This window comes from Scyliorhinus canicula, chromosome 11, assembly GCF_902713615.1.
Source record: "Scyliorhinus canicula chromosome 11, sScyCan1.1, whole genome shotgun sequence".
NCBI classification, from domain to species: domain Eukaryota; kingdom Metazoa; phylum Chordata; class Chondrichthyes; order Carcharhiniformes; family Scyliorhinidae; genus Scyliorhinus; species Scyliorhinus canicula.
In genome coordinates, this window is record NC_052156.1 from 93,712,694 (window position 1) to 93,736,105 (window position 23,412).

The 23,412-nt window shown below is 48.0% G+C and overlaps 1 protein-coding gene across 1 annotated transcript in view; it reads left to right on the forward strand.

The window, feature by feature from the left end:
• Positions 1–23,412, forward strand: part of ift122 (intraflagellar transport 122 homolog (Chlamydomonas)) — a 265,167-nt gene that overhangs the window by 196,874 nt on the left and 44,881 nt on the right. The window contains exons 22-23 of the mRNA XM_038812196.1: positions 15,229–15,329; positions 16,457–16,622. Coding sequence (XP_038668124.1) covers positions 15,229–15,329; positions 16,457–16,622 — 267 coding nt within the window. The remainder of the gene's footprint in view (positions 1–15,228; positions 15,330–16,456; positions 16,623–23,412) is intronic.

Below are 23,412 nucleotides of genomic sequence, written 5' to 3' on the forward strand. Positions count from 1 at the left end.
TGTCCAGAATTGCCAACACTTCTTCCCTACGCACCTCAATGCCATCTATTCTAATAGCCTGGGTCTCAGCATTCTCCTCCACAATATTATCTTTTTCTTGAGTGAATACTGACGAAAAGTATTCATTTAGTATCTCGCTTATCTCCTCAGCCTCCACACACAACTTCCCACCACTGTCCTTGACTGGCCCTACTCTTACCCTAGTCATTCTTTTATTCCTGACATACCTATAGAAAGCTTTTGGGTTTTCCTTGATCCTACCTGCCAAAGACTTCTCATGTCCCCTCCTTGCTCGTCTTAGCACTCTCTTTAGATCCTTCCTCGCTTCCTTGTAACTATCAAGCACCCCAACTGAAACTTCATGCCTTATCTTCACATAGGCCTCCTTCTTCCTCTTAACAAGAGATTCCACTTCTTTGGTAAACCACGGTTCCCTCGCTCTACCCCTTCCTCCCTGCCTGACTGGTACGTACTTATCAAGAACACGCAATAGCTGTTCCTTGAACAAGCTCCACATATCCAGTGTGCCCAACCCTTGCAGCCTACTTCTCCAACTTACACATCCTAAGTCATGTCTAATGGCATCATAATTGCCCTTCCCCCAGCTATAACTCTTGCCCTGCTGAGTATACTTATCCCTTTCCATCACTAACGTAAAGGTCACTGTTTGGTCACCGTCTCCAAAGTGCTCACCTACCTCCAGATCTAACATCTGGCCTGGTTCATTACCCAAAACCAAATCCAATGTGGCCTCGCCTCTTGTTGGCCTGTCAACATATTGTGTCAAGAAACCCTCCTGCACACATTGTACAAAGAACGACCCATCTAATGTACTCGAACTATATCTTTTCCAGTCAATATTTGGAAAGTTAAAGTCTCCCATAACAACTACCCTGTTACTTTCGCTCTTTTCCAGAATCATCTTCGCCATCCTTTCCTCTACATCCCTAGAACTATTAGGTGGCCTATAGAAAACTCCCAACAGGGTGACCTCTCCTTTCCTGTTTCTAACCTCAGCCCATACTACCTCGGAAGAAGAGTCCCCATCTAGCATCCTTTCCGCCACCGTAATACTGTCCTTGACTAGCAGCGCCACACCTCCCCATCTTTTGCCCCCTTCTCTGAGCTTACTAAAACACCTAAACCCCGGAACCTGCAACAACCATTCCTGTCCCTGCTCTATCCATGTCTCTGAAATGGCCACAACATCGAAGTCCCAGGTACCAACCCATGCTGCCAGTTCCCCTACCTTATTTCGTATACTCCTGGCATTGAAGTAGACACACTTCAAACCACCTACCTGAACACTGGCACCCTCCTGCGAAGTCAAATCTGTGCTCCTGACCTCTATACTCTCAATCTCCGGTACCCCAAAACTACAATCCAGGTTCCCATGCCCCTGCTGAATTAGTTTAAACCCCCCCAAAGAGCACTAACAAATCTCCCCCCCCAGGATATTGGTGCCCCTCAGGTTCAGATGTAGACCATCCTGTCTATAGAGGTCCCACCTTCCCCAGAAAGAGCCCCAGTTATCTAGAAATCTGAATCCCTCCCGCCTGCACCATCCCTGAAGCCACGTGTTTAATTGCTCTCTCTCCCTATTCCTCGTCTCACTATCACGTGGCATGGGCAACAACCCAGAGATAACAACTCTGTTTGTTCTCGCTCTGAGCTTCCATCCTAGCTCCCTAAAGGCCTGCCTGACATCCTTGTCCCCTTTCCTACCTATGTCGTTAGTGCCAATGTGGACTACGACTTGGGGCTGCTCCCCCTCCCCCTTAAGGACCCGGAAAACACGATCACTAGAGGGCCGGACCAATAGGGGTATAAAAGGCAACCACATTGGGTCTCTCTCTCTCTTGGGTGCACTGTGACCAGGACAATAGCAGACTAGTTCAGATGGCTAGTGGAGCTACGTATAGTTACCGTAGTTAGATCTTGTCACTAGTATCAAAGTTAAAGTAAAGAACTCATGCAATTTATGTTGTGGTTACTCAATAAACCTTTTGTTACTACTGGATGAGTTTGAATCTTCTTCATCGAGATTCAGAATACCTCATCACTAACCAAAGATTGAGTAACACATGTTACCTACCTAACAAAACATACCATGCCTTGCTTTTGTAGTCCATGCCCCTGTACATAGGATCCCATCTGCTTGATTAACTGCTTTTTTGCAAACTGCTCTGCCACCTCAATGATTTGTGCATGTTTCCCCCAGATTCCTCTGCCCCCCCCCCCCCCCCCCCCCCCGGCCCCCCGCAACACCTTTGTGGCTGTGGACCTCCTTTGGCCACTCTGCCTTAGTTGGACTGCCCAGTGTTGGCCCGAGAGTATCTTGCTTGGCGTGCTGTTGCTCCCTCTGCGTTTTCCTGCTTGCCCTTAGGCCTGTCTCCTGTAACTATGTCGCTGGTGTCCCACGGTCTATATAATGGGTTTTTCTCTCCCCTTGCTCCCCTTCTCTTTCCCCCCCCCCCCCCCCCCCCCCTCCCCCGCCCTTCCCCTTTCTTTGTGGACAGTGCCTCCACTCACCCCCACAACCTTGGACATTGCCTCAAAGAAAGGTGTCCAGAACCCGACAAGCCTGGGACAGGTCCAGAACTTGTGGGTGTGATTGGCCAGGCTCCCAGGCATTGTTCGCATTTGACGTCCACCTCCGGGAAGAACCTGCTCATTCAGATTCTGGTTAGGTGCACCCTGTGCACCAGCTGCATTAGGCTCAGCCATGCGAATGTGGAGGTGGAGTTCGCCCTGATGAACGCTTTGTTCTAGAGTCATCCTCCTACTTCCATGACTAGTTCTTCTTCTCATTTTTCCCTTGTCTCATCCAGGGGAGAGTGTACCTCCTCCAGAAGTCGTATATATACGTCCCCACAATTCCCTTTCCCTAGATCGCCCGCGCCCAACAGTTACTCAACTAGCGAGTGTCCTGATGTCCGGGGGTACGTTATTGTTTCCCGACTGAGGAAGCTCTTGACCTGTACATACCTCATTTTGTTTCCTTTAGGTAGTTGGAACCTCTCTGTGAGTTCCCCCAGGGTCGCAAGTCTGTTGCTTGTGTACGTGATGCTGTCAGTGTCCACTCTCCTGTCTCCACCTTTTGAGGATGGCGCCCATTGTTGCAGGTGTGAACCTGTGGTTGTTACAGTTGAGACCCATAGTGGACGTTTCGGTTAGGCTGTAGTGTTGTCTCATTTGGTACCATGGAGCGTGGCTACCACCACTGGGCTTGTTGAATGTTTGACAGAGGGGATGGGAGTGCAGTCGCGACCCCCCCGGATACCTCTCGACCTTTCGCCATTCTGAGGATGGTCACCAGTGGCTCGATTGCCAGGGTATACAGCAGCAGGGATAGCGGGCATCTCTGCCTCGTGTCTCTGTGCAGCTGGAAGAATTTAGAACTGGTGGTGGTTGACCGTACGCTATCCATGGGAGAACTGTAGAGTAGCTTCATTCAGGTGGTGAACCCGGATGCAAGCCCAAGCCGCTCCAGTACCTCTATTAGGTGTTTCCATTCCTCTCTGACGAAGACCTTTTCTGCATCAAAGGAGATGATCACTTCTGCTGTTCTCTCCCCGGATGGGGTCATTATCACGTTCAGCACGTGCTTGATGTTCAATGTTAGTTGCCTGCTCTTGACAAAGCCCCATCTGGGCCTCTGCGACCACCTCCAGTACGCAACTTTTCAGCCGGTTAGCCAGGGTTTTTGCCAGGGTTTTCGCCCTTCCCTACCATACATTAAGCAGCGAGATGGGTCTGTGGGACCCGCATTCCGTTAGGTCTTTGTCTCTTTTGGCTGTTAGTGATATTGAGCTTGTGCCGGTGTTGGCGGCAAAGAGGGCCATGTCCAACCTTCATGGGGGGTTGTTGGGTCCGGCCCGTCTCCAACTTAACATCCGTGTAGTGTGGAGCGTGGTTGGAGATTACGATTGCAGAGTATTCCGCTCCTACTACCCCTGGAAGCATTGCTTTCCCCTCTGAAAAGAAGTCGATCCTGGTGTAGACCCTATGTCCCTGGGAGAAGAAGGAGAACACCTTTTCCCCTGGGTGTGTCTGTTCTTGGCAAAATGTTGGAATATTAAAGAAGCAGTAGCAGAATATTTACCGATCCACAGCAGACGCTATCTCTCTGGCCCTACACTCGTCCCTGGAACATCTCAACAATAAGGACTCCTACGTCAGACTTCTATTCATTGACTACAGCTCCGCCTTCAACATCGTGACCTCAGTGTCGTGGGAGTGACCTTTAAGAAAGGTTTTTGTCTTATCACGTGGCTCTGTTTTTTTACAGAAGAAGGTGATGAATATATGGAACACGCTGCCTGGGGAGGTGGTGGGAGCAGGTACAAAAGCGTCATTTAAGGAGCATCTAGACAAATATATGAATAGGGTGGGAATGGAAGGATACGGACTCTGTAATTGCAGGTTTTCGTTTGGGCAGGTACCATGATCGGCGCAGGCCTGGAGGGCCGAAGGGCCTATTCCTGTGCTGTATTGTTCTTTGTTTTTTGTTCTAGTTATTTGCTGCTCCTGAATGCTAACCTCGTGTTTCAAGTACAAGGACATTCAAACCCCTTTCCACCGCAACGTTCTGTAGTCTCTCCATTTATATATCATGCTTTTCTATTCTTCCGACCAAAGAGGATAACCAAGTATTTTCCCACATTACCTTCCATTTCTCAAAATTTTGCCCACTCATTTAACTTATCAATATCTCTTAACAGACTCTTTGCTGACATTGAGGGAAAGATTGTTGTTGTCGCCCCACACCACTAGGTTCTCCATCTCTTCCTGTACTCTGATTCTTCATTGTTGGAGATCCGACCCATTACGGTTGTGTCATCAGCAAACTTGTAGATGGAGTTGGAGCTGAATTTTGCCACACTGTTGTATCAAAGGACTATAGTAGAGGGCTACATACGCAGCCTTGTGGGGTCCCAATATTGAGGACTATCGTGGAGGAGGTATTGTTTATTCTTACTGAGTCTATGGGTCAGGAAGGTGAGGATCCAGTTGCAGAGGGAGGAGTCAAGTCCTAGATTTTGGAGTTTTGATATGAGCTTGGCCGGTGTTATGGGCCAGGGTTTGAAAACTCCAAAGTGTATTATGGAGTTCACCTGACCTATAACGTTTTGTTGAATTTGGCTAGGATGAGCACAAGAGCCTTCACTTGAGATGTGATTCACCAGACTTCTTAGGCACTTTTAATCAAAACAAGAAGCTTTATTCTAAGAACTTAGTTAACATATATATTTAAACACACAGCAAGAACTTTTATAAATTACAAACATAAAGGCACTACGCAGCTACAATGATTATGTATAACACTTAATGAATTCCCCCTTAACTGTTTCAATTCAATAACAAAATCCAATTAAAACTGTAAGCCCCTTTTCAAAGGCATGGCCCAACACACTGTATTTGTAGTGATCTGTATGTTCATGTACATAAGGGGTTAATGTGTAATCAGTAGCACCAGATGATCACTAGAGGGCCGGACCAACAGGGATATAAAAGCAACCATATTGTGTGTCTCTCTCTCTCTCTTTCGGATGTACTGTGACCACGACAGGAATATCAGATTAGCTCAGATGGTTAGTGTAGTCAAGCATAGTTACTGTAGTTAGATCTTGTTTACCTTATCACTGGTATCAATGTTAAAGTGAAGAACTTACACAATTATTGTTATAGTTGCTCAATAAACCTTTTGTTACTACTGGACGAGTTTGAGTCTTCCTCATCGAGATTCAGAAGACCTCATCAGTAACCAAGGTTTGAGTAACACATATTACACTCCCGCAGTATATCAAAACACACAAAGGAGTGTAATAAAAGATAATACAGGAGCGTAATAAAAGAGTATTCTCACTTGACTAATACTGTTGTTACTGAAACTCTGTACCACCTTTCAACCAGCAGATTTGAATTCCTTCCAGAAAGCAATTATATCTCCAAGGCCACCGCCAAGGTGATTTTTTTTTTACTGGAACAGTTTTTTAAAATAAGAACAGAGAAAGATAGAGAAATTGCTTCTTTTCTTTTTAAGTCCACAGCAGTCAAAACTGAAAGTGAAACCAACCCCTCACACAGCCACAGCCCAGCTCCACTGCCACCTCTGAAGGTTCTTTTTGACTTACCCCACCAGACTTTTCCATAACCTCGCCATAGGAGCACTAGAGAGGAGTTTCTCGTAAGAGGTGAACTCTGGACCAAACCCAAACTGTTCCAGTACTTCTATGAGGTACTTCCACTCGACTATGTGTTCGCTCCCCAGATGGAGTCACTATCACGTTCAGCAGGCGCTTGATGTTCGATGTTAGCTGCCTGACCTTGACAAAGCCCGTTTGGTCCTCTGCGACTACCTCTGACACGCAACTCTCCAGCCTCGTTTTTTTTAATAGAATTCCTACAGTGCAGGCCCATTCGGCCCATCAGGTCTGCATCACCCTATCCTGGGATACTGGACCCACTGCTGGTGAGGGCATTTAATGAGGGTAGGGAGCAAGATGTCCTTCCCCCAGAAATGTTGCAGGCTTCGATATCATTGATCCTGAAGGGGGAGAAGGACCCAGAGCAATGTGGGTCATACAGACCAATCTCCCTACTGAATGTCGATGTCAAATTTCTGGCCAAACTTTTGGCCTCAAGGATAGAGGACTGTGTTCCGGAGGTGATGGGGCAGACCAGATGGGTTTGTTAAAGGCAGGTAGCTAACGGCCAACGTTAGAAGGCTCTGAAATGCGATCATGATGCCTCTGAACGGAGGGAGGCGGAGGTAGTGGTCGCTATGGACACGGAAAAGACCTTCGACTGGGTGGGATGGTTTGGGTTTTGACATGGCTTTATTTACTGGGTTCGGTTGCCAGGCACCGATGGTGAGTCTGCGGACGAATCGGCTGAGTTCAGACTACTTCAAATTGCACCGAGAGACAAGGCAAGGATGTCCTCTCTCCCCACTGTTGTTTGCCATGGCCATAAAGCCATTGGCGATGGTGCTGAGAGCATCAAAGGACTGAAAGGGGGTAGTCCAGGGCGGAGGGGGGGGGGGAATGGAACACAGGGTCTCATTATATGCAGACGACCTACTCCTATACATTTCTGACGTGTAGGCGGGATGGGAGAGACTATGCGGATCTGAGCAGAATTTGGCTGGTTCTCGGGGTACAAATTGAATATGGGCAAAAGTGAGATTTTTGTGATCCAGGCGAGGGGGCAGGAGAGGAGACTGGGGGAGCTGCCGTTTAAAGTGGTGGGAGGGAGCCTCAGTTATTTGGGAATTCAGGTGGCACGGGGATGGGAGCAGCTACATAAGTTAAATTTGACCCGGCTAGTTGAGCAAATGTAGGAGGACTTTCGGAGGTAGGACATGCTCCCGCTGTCACTGGCGGGGAGGCTACAAACTGTAAATTGACGGTCCTCCCGAGGTTTCTGTTTGTTTTCCAGTGCCTCCTTGTTTTCATACCAAAGGCCTTTTTTAAGCGGGTGAATAGGGTGATCTCTGGTTTTGTGTGGGCAGGTAAAACCCCGCGAGTAAAGCAAGTGTTGCTGGAACAAAGCCGAGGGAGGGCGGGCTGGCGCTGCCGAACTTTAGTAATTACTACTGGGTGGCAAATATTGCCATGATCAGAAAGTGGTTTGGGGTGGGGGGGGTGTCGGTGTGTGAGCGTGTGGAGGCGGCCTCATGTGAGGGCACAAGTTTGGGGGCATTGGGAACAGCTCTGCCGTTCTTGCCAGCCCGGTGCTCCACAAGCCCGGCGGTAGTGGCGGCCCTGAGTGTCTGGGGGCAGTGGCGTAAACATATGGGAGTGGAAGGAGCATCGGTATGGGCTCCAATTTGTGGTAATCACCGGTTTGTCTTTGGAGGGTTTCAGAGGTGGCAGAGAGCAGATATCGAGAGGCTGGGGGATCTATTTATTGATGGGAGCTTTCCATGTTTAGAGGATTTGGAGGAGGAGTTTGAATTGCCAGGAGGGAATGGGTTTCGATATCTGCAAGATAAGGGGTTTTGTGCGAAGGCAGGTAGCGACCTTTCCGCTTCTACCACCACAGAGGATACAGGACAAGGCAGTTTCTAAAATGGGGGTGGGGAGGGGAAGGTTTCAGATATCTATAAAGAACTCACGGAGTGGAAGGAAACTCAGATAAATGAGCTAAAGCATAAATGGAAAGATGAGCTGGGAGGGGAGGTAAAGGCGGGTTTGTGGGAGGATGCTCTGAGCAGAGTCAACACGTTCTCATCATGTGCCAGGCTCAGCCTGATACAATTCAAGGTGGTTCACCAGGCACACCTAATGGTGGCCCGGATGAGCAAGTTTTTGGGGATAGAGGACAAGTGTGTGAGGTGTGCGGGAGGGTCAGCAAACCATGTCCATATGTTTTAAACTCAGGGGATACTGGCAGGGATTTGCGGATGTCATATCCACGGTACTAAAAACAAGGATGGCACCGAGTCCAGAGCTGGCCACCTTTGGAGTGTCGGAAGACCCAGGAGTCCAGGGGGCGAGAGAGACTGACGTTTTGGCCTTTGCCTCCTTGGTAGCCGGGAGACAGATCTTATTCGCGTGGAAGGACTCGAAGCCCCCAAAATTAGGGGTGTGGTTTAGTGATGTGGCTGGGTTTCTCAGACTTGAGAAAATTAAGTTCGCCCTGAGAGGATTAACGTTAGGGTTCTTCCGGAGGTGGCAGCTGTTTTTGACTTCTTCGGAGAAAACTAAACTGTCAGCAGATTCGATAAGAGGGGGTGGAGTTAACCTATTTTGTGTTTAGAGTAGGCGGGAACAAGGAGGGATGTGTTACGCACTGAACTATGTGTACAGTTGTATTTGTATTGTTTATTTTTATAAAATCATAAATGCCTTAATAAAATGTTTTTTTTAAAAAAAAGATCAGAATCACCCTATCGAAAGAGCACACTACAAAGGCCCAATCACTGTAACCCCACCTAACCTTTGGACCCTAAGGGGCAGTTTAGCCTGTCCTATCAACCTAACCTGCACAATTTTGGACTGTAGACAGAAACCGGAACACCCGGAGGAAAACCACGCAGACCTGGGGAGAACGTACAAACCTCACACAGACAGTTACCCGAAGCTGGAACTGAACCCTGGACCCTGGAGCTATGAGGCAGCAGTTTGAACCATCATGCCACTGTGCCTTACCAGGGTCTTCGCCAGGAGCTTTGCATCCGCATTAAGTAATGAGATGGGCCTGTAGGAGCCGCACTCCGTCGGGTCTTTGTTCTTTTTTGGTATCAGTGACATTGAGGCTTGGGCCAGTGTTGGCGACAGGGTGCCCCTTACTCGCGTGTCTGCAAACATCTCCCGCAAGTGTTGGGCCAGTGCTGCCGCAAATTTTTGTGTAAGTCCGGGAATCCATCTGGCCCCAGCGCCTCCCCCACCTGCATGGAGTTTATTCACTCCATGACTTCCCCACATCTAGTGGTGCTTCCAGACCCGGTCTCCTATCTCCCCCACGACCAGCATGTCAGTTCATGGAGGAGCTGCTTCAGGGGACTCCGAGGTTTATAGCCATTGGTAGGAAGTTGTGACGGCTTCATTGATTTTTTTTCTGGCTTCTGTCTTTACCCTGAACTATTGCCCTTGTGCTGCCTGCTTTCTCAGCTGGTAAGCCAGCTTTGACTCCATGTTCATAAAAGGTCCCCGTGCCTGGCGGAGCTGGTGCACTGCTTTCCTGGTGAGAGCAGGTCAAAGTCCATTTGCAATTTTTTTCTCTCCGCCAGCAGTTCCACGTTTGATGCCATGAAGTATCACCGATCCACCTCCAGTAATGGAGTCAACTAGCTGTTGCCTGGCCGCCCTCTCCTCTCTGTCTGTACACCTTGAGTGCAACAATTTCCACCCTGATCACCGCCTTCAGCGGTGAGATCTGCCCATTCTAGTTGTTGGTTACATACCCCTTTGTGACTTGTGATACCTGATCACAAAATGCCTTGTTGGCAAGGAGAGCCGTGTTCAGCCTCCACGGGCGTTGAGCCTGACCCGTCTCCAGCCTCACATCCATGTCGTGTGGAGCGTGGTTGGAGATTACAATTGCGGAGTATTCCTCTCCCACTACCCCTGGAACCACCGATTTCCCCACTACAAAGACGTCGATCCTCGAGTAGACCCTGTGGACCTGGGAGAAGAAGGACAACTCTCTCTCCCCTGGGTGCATGAATCCCAAGGATCTACTGCCCCAATCTGCACCTTGAGGATGTTCAGCTCCTTTGCCATATTGGTTTGTTTCCCGATTTGGGCCTGGATCTGTCTGTCGATCTGTGGGTCCTGTATGCAGCTGAGGTCTCTCCCCCCATGATGAGTTGATGTGTATCTATGTTGGGGATTTCTGCCATGGTTTTCTTTATGAAATACCTTTCATCCCTGTAGAGAGCATACACGTTTACCAGGACCACTGGTGCCCCTTCCAGGACACCACTAACCATTACATACAGTCCCCCTGGATCCGTACCTGTCTTTGTCTCCGTGAATATTGTCCTCTAGTTCAGCAGAATGGCCAGTCCCTTAGCCATTATCCCGTAATACAATTGGTATGTCTGACCAGCTCTTCCTTAGCCACAGTCGGTCCTTCTCCCTTGGGTGCGTCTCCTGGAGGAAGATAATATCGGCCCTCAGACATTTCAGATGGTTGAAGACACTGGATCTTTTCACTGTGTTGTTGAGTCCCCTAACGTTCCAGGTGACTATCCTAAAGGGGGCTTTCTGCACCCCCCATTTCCTGCACGGTCAACCATACTTAGCTCGTGGATGTGCCCTGCACTCCGGGGTTTCCCTTTGGGGGCAGCACAATAGCATAGTGGTTAGCACAGTTGCTTCACAGCTCCAGGGTCTCAGGTTCGATTCCCGGCTGGGGTCGCTTTCTGTGTGGAGTCTGCACGTTCACCCCGTGTCAGCGTGGGTTTCCTCTGGGTGCCCCGGTTTTCTTCTACAGACCAAAGATGTGCAGGTTAGGTGGATTGGCCATTCTAAATTGCCCTCAGTGTCCAAAAAAAGGTTAGGTGGGGTTACTGGGTTATGGGGATAAAGGGTGGCGGCGTGGGTCTTAAGTAGGGTGCTCTTTCCAAGGGCCGGTGCAGACTCGATGGGCTGAATGGCCGCCTTCTGCACTGTAAATTCTATGAATGCAGTTTTCTGGCCAGAAGCATCTATGATGATGATGCATTCACCGTACTTTCAATGTGGCAGCACCCCTGCTCTGGGGTGACCTTCTGTCCAGGGGCCATTCAAGATGGCCATCTTAGCCATTCACTCCATGTGGCTGAGGTCCTGCACTGGATCCGGGGTTCCCTTTGCTTCATGGTCCACCAAGATGGTCAGTCTTGGTGCCGCTGTTTCCACTGCCACCTGTGTGACCTGTTGTAACCAGCATTCTACCCATCTCCCCCGCCTCACCGTTCCCTTTCTTGGGTCTGTCGTCCCTTCTTGTTTCCCCCCCCCCCCCACTCTGTGCCCCTGTTGGTCCCCCCCCCCTTAACCCCCCCTCCTGTCTTTCCCCCTTTCCCCCTCCATTTTCGAGGACTATCCACCCCCCCAACTTCTGTCAGGCACTCCCTCCCAGTTGGGTGCTGTGCTGGCCCCCCCTCCCTTTCACCCGTACTTCCCTGCACTGGCTTGCCTGCTAGTGTGGTTTCCCCACCATCCCTGGGAACGACCCCTGCCTTACCTCATCTGTAGTGTACTCGCCCAGCTCTCCTGCCCTCCTCTCTCCACCCTCAGCTGTTTCTGCACCTCTCCGTTCTCAGCCCTCTTTCCTAGGACTCAAAGCTAGGTCGAAACCGAGGCAGTTCTGTCTTTTTCTTTAAAACCAGTTTGTCTTCATTTGTTGGGGCTGCTACTGCTGCCTTCCCAGTCTATGTCCTCGGACAAACATGTCCGCCTTAACCAGTGTGGTGAAATAGAATTCCTTCTCCTGAAAGGTTACTCACAGTTTAGCCGGGTACACCATACCGAATCACACCCCACTATTGACCAGGAGTCCATTGACTGTATTAAATTCAACGCAGCGCTTTGCCACGTCTGCCCCAATGATTTGATAGACTTGGATTGATCAGCCTTTCCATTGGCAGGACCGAGTGTACTTTGCCCAATTCAGGCTCTTCTCCCTATCCTGGTATCGATGCAGCTATTAAGGCCTTCGGCTGCTCTCCCCGCTTTAGGTTTTGGCTGGAGTGACCTGTGGGCTCTTCTATCTCTGAATGTTTGGGAAAGCTCTCCCTTCCAACCAAGTTACCCAGCATCTGGGCCACATATTCCTTGGGTTCTTGTCGTCGATCCCCTCTGGCAGGCCCACGATATGGAGGTTTTGGCGGTGCAACCGGTTCTCCTGGTCCTCCACCTTGCCCTTCAGTGCCCTTTCCACCAACCTTGCCACTTCTGTTTCCAGGGAGATGATTCGGTCACAGCTTTTTCTAGATCCCCGAGTGTTGCCTACTGTACTTCCAGTCGTCGCTTTGAAGGGGGCCAGGACATTCGCTACGCCGCCTTCACTGTTGCCATAATTTTCAGCTTGAGGGCATCTCTATGTTTCTGAAGTTGCTTATCGGTCCGGCATGGGTATTTGCGGCTGTCTTTTGGGAGCGATTGTGGGGAATGTAGCTACATATTAACTTTCTGAGATCGTACGGTACACACATGTCTCTCTTAACATCAACATTTAGAAGTTTCACACTTTTCAAAAAAAATCGGCTTTTCTATTCTCACTGCCAAAGTGAATAACCTCTCACTTCCCCACATTATACTCCCATCCACCAACTTGTGGCCCACTCACTTAATCGCTTTGTAGCTTCTTTCTATCCTCCTCACAGCTTAAATTCCGAGTTAGCCTTGTACTGTCAGCAAACCCAAACATTGGGCTGAATCCTCCGCCCTGCCGCACCACATTTCTGCTCTGACCTGCCAGCGTGATTCTCCGTTATGGCGGCTGGTCAATGGGGTTTCCCATTGTGGGGCAGTCCCACGCCGTTGGGAAACTCCCATGCCATTGGGAAAATCCCAGGCGCCAGCAAAACGGAGAATTCTGCTGGTGGAGAATCCCACCCATTATTCTTGGCCACTGTTTAAATCAATAACCTAAGTTGTAAATAGCTGAACCTCAGCACGGATCCTTGCAGCATTCTGTTGGTTGCAACCTGCAAACTTGAAAATTTCTACTAGTTTCCTGTCCATTAACCAATCCTCTATCCTTGCTAATATATTAAAACAAGCTCAATGAGCCTAATCTTGCATATTAACCTTTTGTGTGGCACCTTTTAGATGTTCAAGAATTGTTTATCTGTTAATTCCACATTATCTACTCTACTAGTTGCATCCTTGAAAAGCTCCCATAACTTTGTTAAACATGATTTCTATGCTTTTTAAGTACATACTTAAGACTTCCTCAGTATAGTCAGAAGCCTTTTGCCCAGGGTGGAAGAGTCAATTACTAGGAGACATCGCTTTAATGTGCGAGGGGCAAAGTTTAGAGTAGATGTGCGAGGGAAGTTTTTTTACACAGAGGGTAGTGGGTATCTGAAACTCGCTGCTGGAGGAGGTGGCGGAAGCAGGGTTCGATTGTGACGTTTAAGGAGCGTGTTGACAAATACATGAATAGAGGGATATGGAATCCGGAAGTAATAAATGTTTTAGGTTAGACATGCACAGGCTTGGAGGACTAAAGGGCTTGTTCCTGTGCTGTACTTTTCTTTGCTCTATAGATTCCAACTTTTCCGAGAACTGATGTCAGGCTAACTTTAAGGCCTTTAATGTAGAAAACATCCCAAAGTGTTTTACACAGACATAATCAAATTATAGAATCATAGAATTTACAGAGCAGAAGGAGGCCATTCGGCCCATTGAGTCTCCCCCGGCTCTTTGAAAGAGCACCCTACCCAATCCCCCCCCCCCCCCCCCCCATCCCCACAACCCAGTCACCCCACCCAACACTAAAGGCAATACTGGACACTAAGGGCAATTTAGCATGGCCAATCCACCTAACCTGCACATCTTTGGACTGTGGGAGGAAACTGAGCACCCGGCGGAAACCCACGCGCACACAGGGAGAACGTGCAGACTCCGTACAGACAGTGACCCAAGCCGGGATTCGAACCTGGGACCCTGGAGCTGTGAAGCAATTGTGCTAACCACCATGCTTCCGTGCTGGCCCAATGAATGGTTCCAGACCATAGGAGAAAAATTCAAAGCGGTGGTGACCAAAGACTTGGTCCAAGTTAGACAAGCAAAAATAAGACTAAACAGGATGCTACAAAGAAAACGGGAAATAAAATGGGGGCAGAGATTACAGTCTGAAATTGATTAACTCAATATTGAGTCCATCGGGTTGTAAACTGCTTCAGTGCCTAACTGAAAATTTATCGATCTTGCATTGAGCTTCTTTGGAAGGCTGGAATAGGCTAAGGACAGAGATGTCAGTGTGATAGCAAGTTGGAGAATTAAAATAACATGAAGCTCAGGGTCATGATTGCAGACTGAACAGAGGTTTTCTGCAAAGTAGTTGCCCAATCTGAGTACTGTCTCCCTAGCGTAGAGCAGACTGCATTGGGAACAACATTGAAAAAATTACATTTAAATGCCTTTTTCACCAGGAAGGATTGTTTGGGTCCTTGGATGGTGAAGAGGGCGATTAAAAGGCCAGCTTTTGCATCTTCGGTGCTTTCAAGGAAAATGCCATGAGAAGGGGAGGTTATGTTGCGGGTGATTGAGGAGTGAACCAGGATATTGTGGAGGAAATGACCCCTTCAGAATGGGATGGAATCGCCAAGGGCCTTTGACAACCATTGGGGCATTGTGTTGGGATATCCTCATTTGAAGAAAAAGGAAAACATAAGCGCTGGTATGGAAGGTTGTACCATCAAACCAGATGCAGCAGATAGGAGAAAATGGATTGGAGTCTCTACAGGAAGCAGGGGTGAGGAAGTAGCTGAGGGATGTCTGATAACTCCCTAAAAGCTTCAGGGCCCATTTTATTAGTCTTCTGGGAAGCAAGAAGCATGAGCAGTAACTCTTCTTAAAAATAATTTTAATTTAGGAAATACTGGACTGCATTAGACAACTGAACATCTTTGATATAACGCTTTAAATCTCATGTTCCTCTGCTACAATTTACACTTATTCTGATTCTCTCCTTCATCTCCAGGGCTCACTGCACGGAAAGAGAGACAGCAGATATAGTGAACCAGAAAAAACAAACACTTACCTGATTTTATCTTTTTCGCAGGATGAACCTTTTAGTTCCCACTTACCTGAAGCACTCTTCAATATCTCCCGATTTTTACTTCACAATCTCACAAAAGAAACTCCTTTGGGCATCTCCAAAGTGTATCCTTTTGTCACTTGAGCTATTTCATGTGGCACAGAAAATGCTGGAAGTGCTCAGCAGGTAAGACAACATCTGAGGAGGGAGGAACAGCATTAATGGGCTGGATTTTGCAGCGACTGCTCACCCACCCAGAAGGAAAGCCAGCCTAGCAGCCAATGCACTGGAGATACGCTTGCCTAGCAGCCGTAAGACGCAGCGGGTGAGTTAAAAGAGCTGACGTTTGGGAGGAAATACCACCCTCGAGCTGCCAGCCAATCAAATTAACCGGCAATGCCAGAGCACAGGAGTGGGCACTGCTTGGACTGAAATAAGGAGCATGAAGGAGAGCAATGTCTGCTGCAGAAGTGTAAGTCACGGGTTTTTAAGGCAGGGAGCAATCTGGGAGAGGGGGCTGTTGAGGAGGCTGGGTTTTGGAGATAATCATGGAACCCTTGCCTGCCTTCTTTTCCTTCAAAGTTCCGTGTTACATGGCGGAAAAGCTGCCATTGCCGTTGGCAAGCTCAACCCCGCTCTTCCTACCCAATATTGGACACTGTTGGTATAGAAACAAAATCTCAATGTCACCCTGAGTTTTACGAGGGTGCTTTTCCATGGGTATTTGCGGCATCCGACTGATTGCTGTGTGAGATTACATAACGAGTGTCAGCGGGAAATCTACTGAGAAGGTTGACAGCTGAGCCCAATTTTACCTTCATTGCTCACACCTGCGTTTACTTTACCAGATAGAAATCGAGAGCAATATGCCAACTGATTTTTGCCTCTTCTGAGGTCAATTAGAGCACCCCAGTTGAAATCAGTCAACTCAGCATGGGCTCAGAATCAAACATGGGACTTTTTATATGGCTTTGTGCTCTACCAGGTGGTACCATTACCCACTTGGCTATTAATTGGACCCTCACTTTTATGGGCTGAAATAATACTGTATGATATTAGTAATGGAGCTGTCATTATGAAAGCCATCTTCAATATCCTTTTGAAACAGCAAGCAAAGAATTTCAGTATTAGTGTGCTTTCATGCAGATGTGTTCATTCCTCAATGACTGACATTGTGCAACATGATTAATTTCAGTTCCATAGAATTTCTGAAGAGAAATGACTGTACCTTTTATTCCTTAACTATTAACAGTAATACTTTATATGCTCTAGCAAAACAAAGTAAGGCACTGGGTGCGTACAAACTGGCCCGGCATGCCTACGATAAACTACAGGGCCTGCGCATTCCTGCCAGGTTTCAGGAATCCATTGAGCTAGGAAGCCTAACGATTCGATCCAAGCCATTCCATGACAGTGAGGTGAGGAGCATCATCAGCTACTGGCTGTAAATATAGCAACACATTCAAAAATAGTCCTTTGTGTTGAAAGTAATTTAAGATTTTCTTTGTCTCAGCAAAGAGGGGAACACTATCAAACGGGCTGTAGTGTTATGAGCTGTCAGTCACACAGCAGGGATTTTATGTAGTCACTGCGAACATAGAACATTACAGCCCTCAGCCCTCGATGTTGCGCCGTCCTGTGAAACCCCTCTAAAGTCCCTCTACACTATTCCCTTATCGTCCATATGCCTAGCCAACGACCATTTGAATGCATTTAGTGTTGGCGAGTCCACTTCTGTTGCAGGCAGGGCATTCCATGCCCTTACTACTCTCGGAGTAAAGAACCTACCTCTGACATCTGTCCTATATCTATCTCCCCTCAATTTAAAGCCATGTCCCCTCGTGCTGGACATCACCATCCGAGGAAAAAGGCTCTCAATGTCCACCCTATCTAATCCTCTGATCATCTTGTATGCCTCAATTAAGTCACCTCTTAACCTTCTTTTCTCGAACGAAAACAGCCTCAAGTCCTTCAGCCTTTCCTCATAAGATCTTACCTCCATACCAGGCAACATCCTTGTAAATCTTCTCTGTACCCTTTCCAATGCTTCCACATCCTTCTTATAATGTGGCGACCAGAACTGCACGCAATACTCCAAATGCAGCCGCACCAGAGTTTTGTACAACTGCAACATGACCTCATGGCTCCGAAACTCAATTCCTCTACCAATAAAAGCTAACATACCGTACGCCTTCTGAACAACCCATTCAACCTGGGTGGCAACTTTCAGGGATCTATGGACATGGACACCGAGATCTGTGCTCGTCCACACCACCAAGAATCTTACCATTAGCCCAGTACTCTGTCTTCCTGTTATTCCTTCCAAAATGAATCACCTCACACTTTTCTGCATTAAACTCCATTTGCCACCTGTCAGCCCAGCTCTGCAGCTTATCTATGTCCCTCTGTAACTTGTAATATCCTTCTGCACTGTCCACAACTCCACCGACTTTAGTGTCATCTGCAAATTTACTCACCCATCCTTCTATGCCCTCCTCCAGGTCATTTATAAAAATGACAAACAGCAGCAGCCCCAAAACAGATCCTTGTGGTACACCACTAGTAACTGGACACCAGTCAGAACATTTCCCATCAACCACCACCCTTTGTCTTCTATCAGCTAGCCAATTTCTGATCCAAACTGCTAAATCACCCTGAATCCCATGCCTCTGTATTTTCTGCAATAGCCTACCATGGGGAACCTTTTCAAACGCTTTACTGAAATCCATATACACCACATCAACGGCTTTACCCTCATCCACGTGTTTGGTAAGCTTCTCGAAGAACTCAATGAGGTTTGTGAGGCACGACCTACCCTTCACAAAACTATGTTGACTATCTCTAATCAAATTATTCCTTTCCAGATGATTATTCATCCTATCACTTATAAACCTTTCCAAGACTTTTCCCACAACAGAAGTAAGGCTCACTGGTCTATAGTTACCAGGGTTATCTCTACTCCCCTTCTTGAACAAGGTGACAACATTTGCTATCCTCCAGCCTTGCACTATTCCTGTAGACAAAGATGACTCAAAGATCAAAGCCAAAGGCTCAGCAATCTCCTCCCTAGCTTCCCAGAGAATCCTAGGATAAATCCTTCTAGGATAGCCCTTCTAGTCTAGTAGCCTGTATCTCAGTATTCTCCTCGACAACTTTGTCTTTTTCCTGTGTGAATACAGACGAAAAATACTCATTTAGCACATCTCCTATCTCCTCGGACTCCACGCACAACTTCCCACTACTGTCCTTGACTGGCCCTACTCTTACCTTAGTCATTCTTTTATTCCTGACATATCTATAGAAAGCTTTAGGGTTATCCTTGATCCTACCTGCCAAAGACTTCTCATGTCCTCGCCTGGCTCTTCTGAGCTCTCTCTTTAGAGCCTTCCTAGCTAACTTGTAACTCTCAAGCGCCCTAACTGAACTATCACGTCCCATCTTTACATAAGCCTCCTTCTTCCAATTGACAAGTGTTTCAACTGCTTTAGTAACCCATGGTTCCCTCGCTCGACCACTTCCTCCCTGCCTAACAGGTACATACTTATCAAGGACACGCAGTAGCTGGTCCTTGAACATGCTCCACATTTCCATTGTGCCCATCCCCTGCAGTTTTCCTCTCCAGCCGATGCATCCTAAGTCTTGCCTCATCGCATCATATTTGCCTTTCCCCCAGCTATAACTCTTGCCCTGCGGTGTATACCTATCCTTTTCCATCGCTAAAGTAAACGTAATCGAATTGTGGTCACTATCACCAAAGTGCTCACCTACCTCCAAATCTAACACCTGTCCTGGTTCATTACCCAGTACCAAATCCAATACGGCCTCGCCTCTCGTTGGCCTATCTACATACTGCAGCAGGAAACCCTCCTGCACACATTGGACAAAAACGAACCCATCTAAAGTACTCAAACTATAGTGTGTCCAGTCAATATTTGGAAAGTTAAAGTCCCCCATAACAACTACCCTGTTACTTTCGCTCCTATCCAGAATCATCTTTGCAATCCTTTCCTCTGCATCTCTGCAACTTTTCGGAGGCCTATAGAAAAGCCCTAACAGGGTGACCTCTCCTTCCCTGTTTCTTAACTCAGCCCATGCTTCCTCAGTATTCGAGTCCTCATCAAATGTCCTCTCAGCCACCGTAATACTGTCCTTGACTAACAATGCCACCCCTCCCCCTCTCTTACTACCTTCCCTGAGGTTACTGAAATATCTAAACCCAGGCACCCGCAACAACCATTCCTCGCCCTGCTCTATCCATGTCACCGAAATGGCCACAACATCGAAGTCCCAGGTACTAACCGTGCCGCAAGTTCACCCACCTTATTCCGGATGCTCCTGGCATTGAAATAGACGCACTTTAACCACCTTCCTTCCTGCCGGTACACTCCTGCAACTTTGAAACCTTACTCATGACCACACTCCTCTCAGCTTCTTGTGTACTGGAGATACAATTCAGGTTCTCAATCCCCTGCTGAACTAGTTTAAACTCTCCCGAAGAGCATTAGCAAACCTCCCCCCAGGATATTAGTACCCCTCTGGTCCAGGTGTAGACCATCCCATTTGTAGAGGTCCCACCTACCCCAGAATGAGCCCCAATTGTCCAGGAATCTGAAACCCTCCCTCCTGCACCATCCCTGCAGCCGCGTGTTCAACTGCTCTCTCTCCCTATTCCTCGACTCGCTAGCACGTGGCACGGGTAACAACCCAGAGATAATAACTCTGTCCTGAATCTAAGTTTCCACCCTAGCTCCCTGAATTCCTGCCTTACATCCCTATCCCTTTCCTACTTATGTCGTTGGTACCTATGTGGACCATGACTTGGGGCTGCCCCCCTCCCCCTTAAGGATCCGTGTTCACAGAATTTTCCCAACGCAACTGTGAAGGGTTTAATAATAATAATCTTTATTGTCACAAGTAGGCTTACATTAACACTGCAATGAAATCACTGTGAAAATCCCCGAGTCGCCACATTCCGCCGCCTGTTCAGGTACACTGGGAGAATTCAGAATATCCACGTAACAGCACGTCTTTCGGGACTTGTGGGAGGAAACCGGAGCACCCGGAGGAAACCTACACAGACACGGGGAGAACGTACTGACTCAACACAAACAGTGACCCAGCTGGGAATCGAACCTGGTACCCTGGCGCCGTGAAGCAACAGTGCTTCACTGGTGGGCACAGTAAATCTAGCAGGAGCCAGCGTAAAATCACATTGTGATTCTCCCAATGATGGGTTAATGGTGAGCCGATCTTCCCACTGGCTGGTGACATGAATTCTATTTGCATTCATTTGCATCTCATGTACATTAAAGCAGCTGCCTGCTAGAATCCCGTCAGGCCAGCGGGAATTTACGCCGGTCTGAAGCCTGATTCGTAAAGGCAATCCTCAGTTCTGCAGAGATTTTTGGGTAAGTGCAACAATTTTGTACCGTAGAACCATAGAAAGGTTACATCACAGAAGGAGGCCATTCGGCAAATCTGGTCCATGCCAGCCCAAGGAGACCCAGGTGCCCTTTCTAATCTTACCTTCCTACACCTGGTCCATGGCCCTGTAGCTTGCAGCACTTAAGGTGCAGATCCAGGCACTTTTTAAAAGAGTTTCTGCTCTCTATCTCCATTACCAACTTGGCAGCAAATTTCAGACTCCTACTACCCCCTGCATAAAAATGTTGTCCTACATGTCCCCTCAACACCTTTTGCCACTTATCTTGAATCTATGTCCCTTTTCTAGAATTCTCCATCAAAGGAAATAATTTCATCCTGTCTACTCTATCACTTCTCATAATTTTGTAAACGTCAATTAAGTCATCCCTCAGCCTTCTTTGTTCCAAGGAAAATAACCCAAACCTATCCAATCTCTCCTCGTAGCTACACTTTTCTAGCCCTGGCAACATTCTTATAAAGCTCTTCCGCACTCTCTCCAGAGCAATAACGTCCTTCCTGTAATGTCCTTCCTGTAATTTTAGAGTCCCAACACCTCTTGAGCTCTTTTCCAACTCCCGGCTCCTTTCACTCTCCTCCAAACACCCGGCTCCTCTTGCGCTTTCTTAGACTCCCGGTTCCTCTGGTGCTCTTTTTCATGGTGCTGTGCTGCTCCTGATGTGTTATTCACCACTCGACCAAGGAAAACCGAAATGGTCTTCATGGACATCACCACGCTACTGGACCTATGGATCCTCCTGCGTCACTAAGTTGGATCAGTACAGAGCCTGGGCTTGGGGAGTACAGAGGTCTCCTTCCCCCCCCATAGGACCACACACCAGATAGACACCCCCTGGTGCCACACACCAGATAGACGACCCCAGTGGTTAACACTGCTGCCTTACAATGACAAGCACCCGGGTTTGATTCCGACCTTGGGTGAATGTCTGTGTGGAATTTGCACATTATCCCCGTGTCTGCATGGGTTTCCTCTGGGTGTTCCAGTTTCCTCTCACAATCCAAAGATCTGCAGTTTAGGGGGATTGGCCAGTTAAATTGCCCCTTAGTGTCCAGAGGTTAGATGGAGTTGTGGGGGAGTGGACTTAGATAGGGTGCTGTGACAGAGGGTTGGTGCAGATTTGATAGGCCGAATGGCCTCCAGCACTGTAGGGATTCTATGATACACCCCCCCTGGTGGTGCACACCAGCTAGACACCCCATGGTGCCGCATGCCAGCTAGACACCCCATGGTGCCGCACGCCAGCTAGACACCCCCTGGTGCCGCTCACCAGATAGACACCCTCTGGTGTCACACACCAGATAGACACCCTCTGGTGTCACACACCAGATAGACGCCCCCTGGTGTCACACACCAGATAGACACCCCCTGGTGCCCCGCACCAGATAGACGCCCCCTTGTGTCACACATCAGATAGCCACCCACTGGCCACACAGCAGATAGACACCCTCTGGTGCCACACACCAGTCTCTATTTGGTAATATGTTGCGGGTCTCATGCAGCCACCACAATAAAGGTCAGAAGATTGATCAGGGGTGGAGTGCGAGGTGAGGGTACGGGTGTTAGGGTGGTGGTGGTGGTGGGAGAAGTGTGGTATGATGAAGATGAGGGGGGCAATGTGGAAGGAGGACTGTGCATGGAGGACGGAAAGTGAGGGCTCACAATGGCACACAGAGGAACAAGGAGGTGGATGAATAAGACAAACAATGAAAGGCAGAGGGAAGACCGAAGGAGGGAAGCTGGACCCTGACAAGGCTGCATGAAAAGTTAAGAGACTAGGTCAATGGGATACCACATTGTTTACTGGAAAGGGTGGTGACAACTCCAGATGCAGTGGACCGAGATCTAAGTGGGGCATGGCTGCTTCACAGATGATAGGCTCGGAGAGGTTGGTTAAATTGAGGAGCAGACTTCTTCTTGAGGTTGCTAGACTTTTCCCTCTGAATTGCTGACATCCTGCACAGTGTGGTGAAGGCAGATGAGCTGGAGAGAGTGATATGTGTGCGCTCAACTGGTTTTTAAATATGGTGCCGGGACCTTCAAACCCAACAGCTAAGGGTGCGCGGGTGAATCAGCGGCTGGCCTACAAGACGTCGGAGGGGAACTCGCGTATACATAATTAATGTCGTTCCAAACGCAGAATCCTGCTATTCTGGTCGACGGGACAGGCACTGCCAGAGCCGTCTGCACTGCACTTGGTCACAAAATGGGAAAATTCCGCCCATCATTTTGGAATGGAAGAGACAAACCGCATCAGAAGAAAGAATAGAGCAGAAATAATGTAGTTGACTTTCAAAAAGGTTGATAAAGTACCACAAAATAGACTTGTTAGCAGAATCAAAGCCTGTGGGATTGAAGGGGCATAGGCTGCATGGATCTGAAATTGGCTAAGGCAAATTAGCATTGGAAACGCTGTACTTTTGTTATATACCTACAACCTGGACTTGTGTGTGTATATAGGGCACACTTACAGATGGCAGAAAACTCAAATGAAGTAAGCAGTGACGAGGATAGTGAGGGACTTTTAAGAGGACAGATGGTAAGGCAGCGAAGTGATTCATTTTAGGAAGAATGAGGTGAGGCAATATAAATTGATTGATTTGATTTGTTGTCACGTGTACTGACTTAAGTTGAAAAGTATTGTTCTACATACAGTCCATACAGATCCATACAGATCGTTCCATTCATGAAAAACAAAGCGCAGGACACACATAAATACACAATGTAAATACATAGACACAGGCAGCGGGTGAAGCATACAGTGTGTA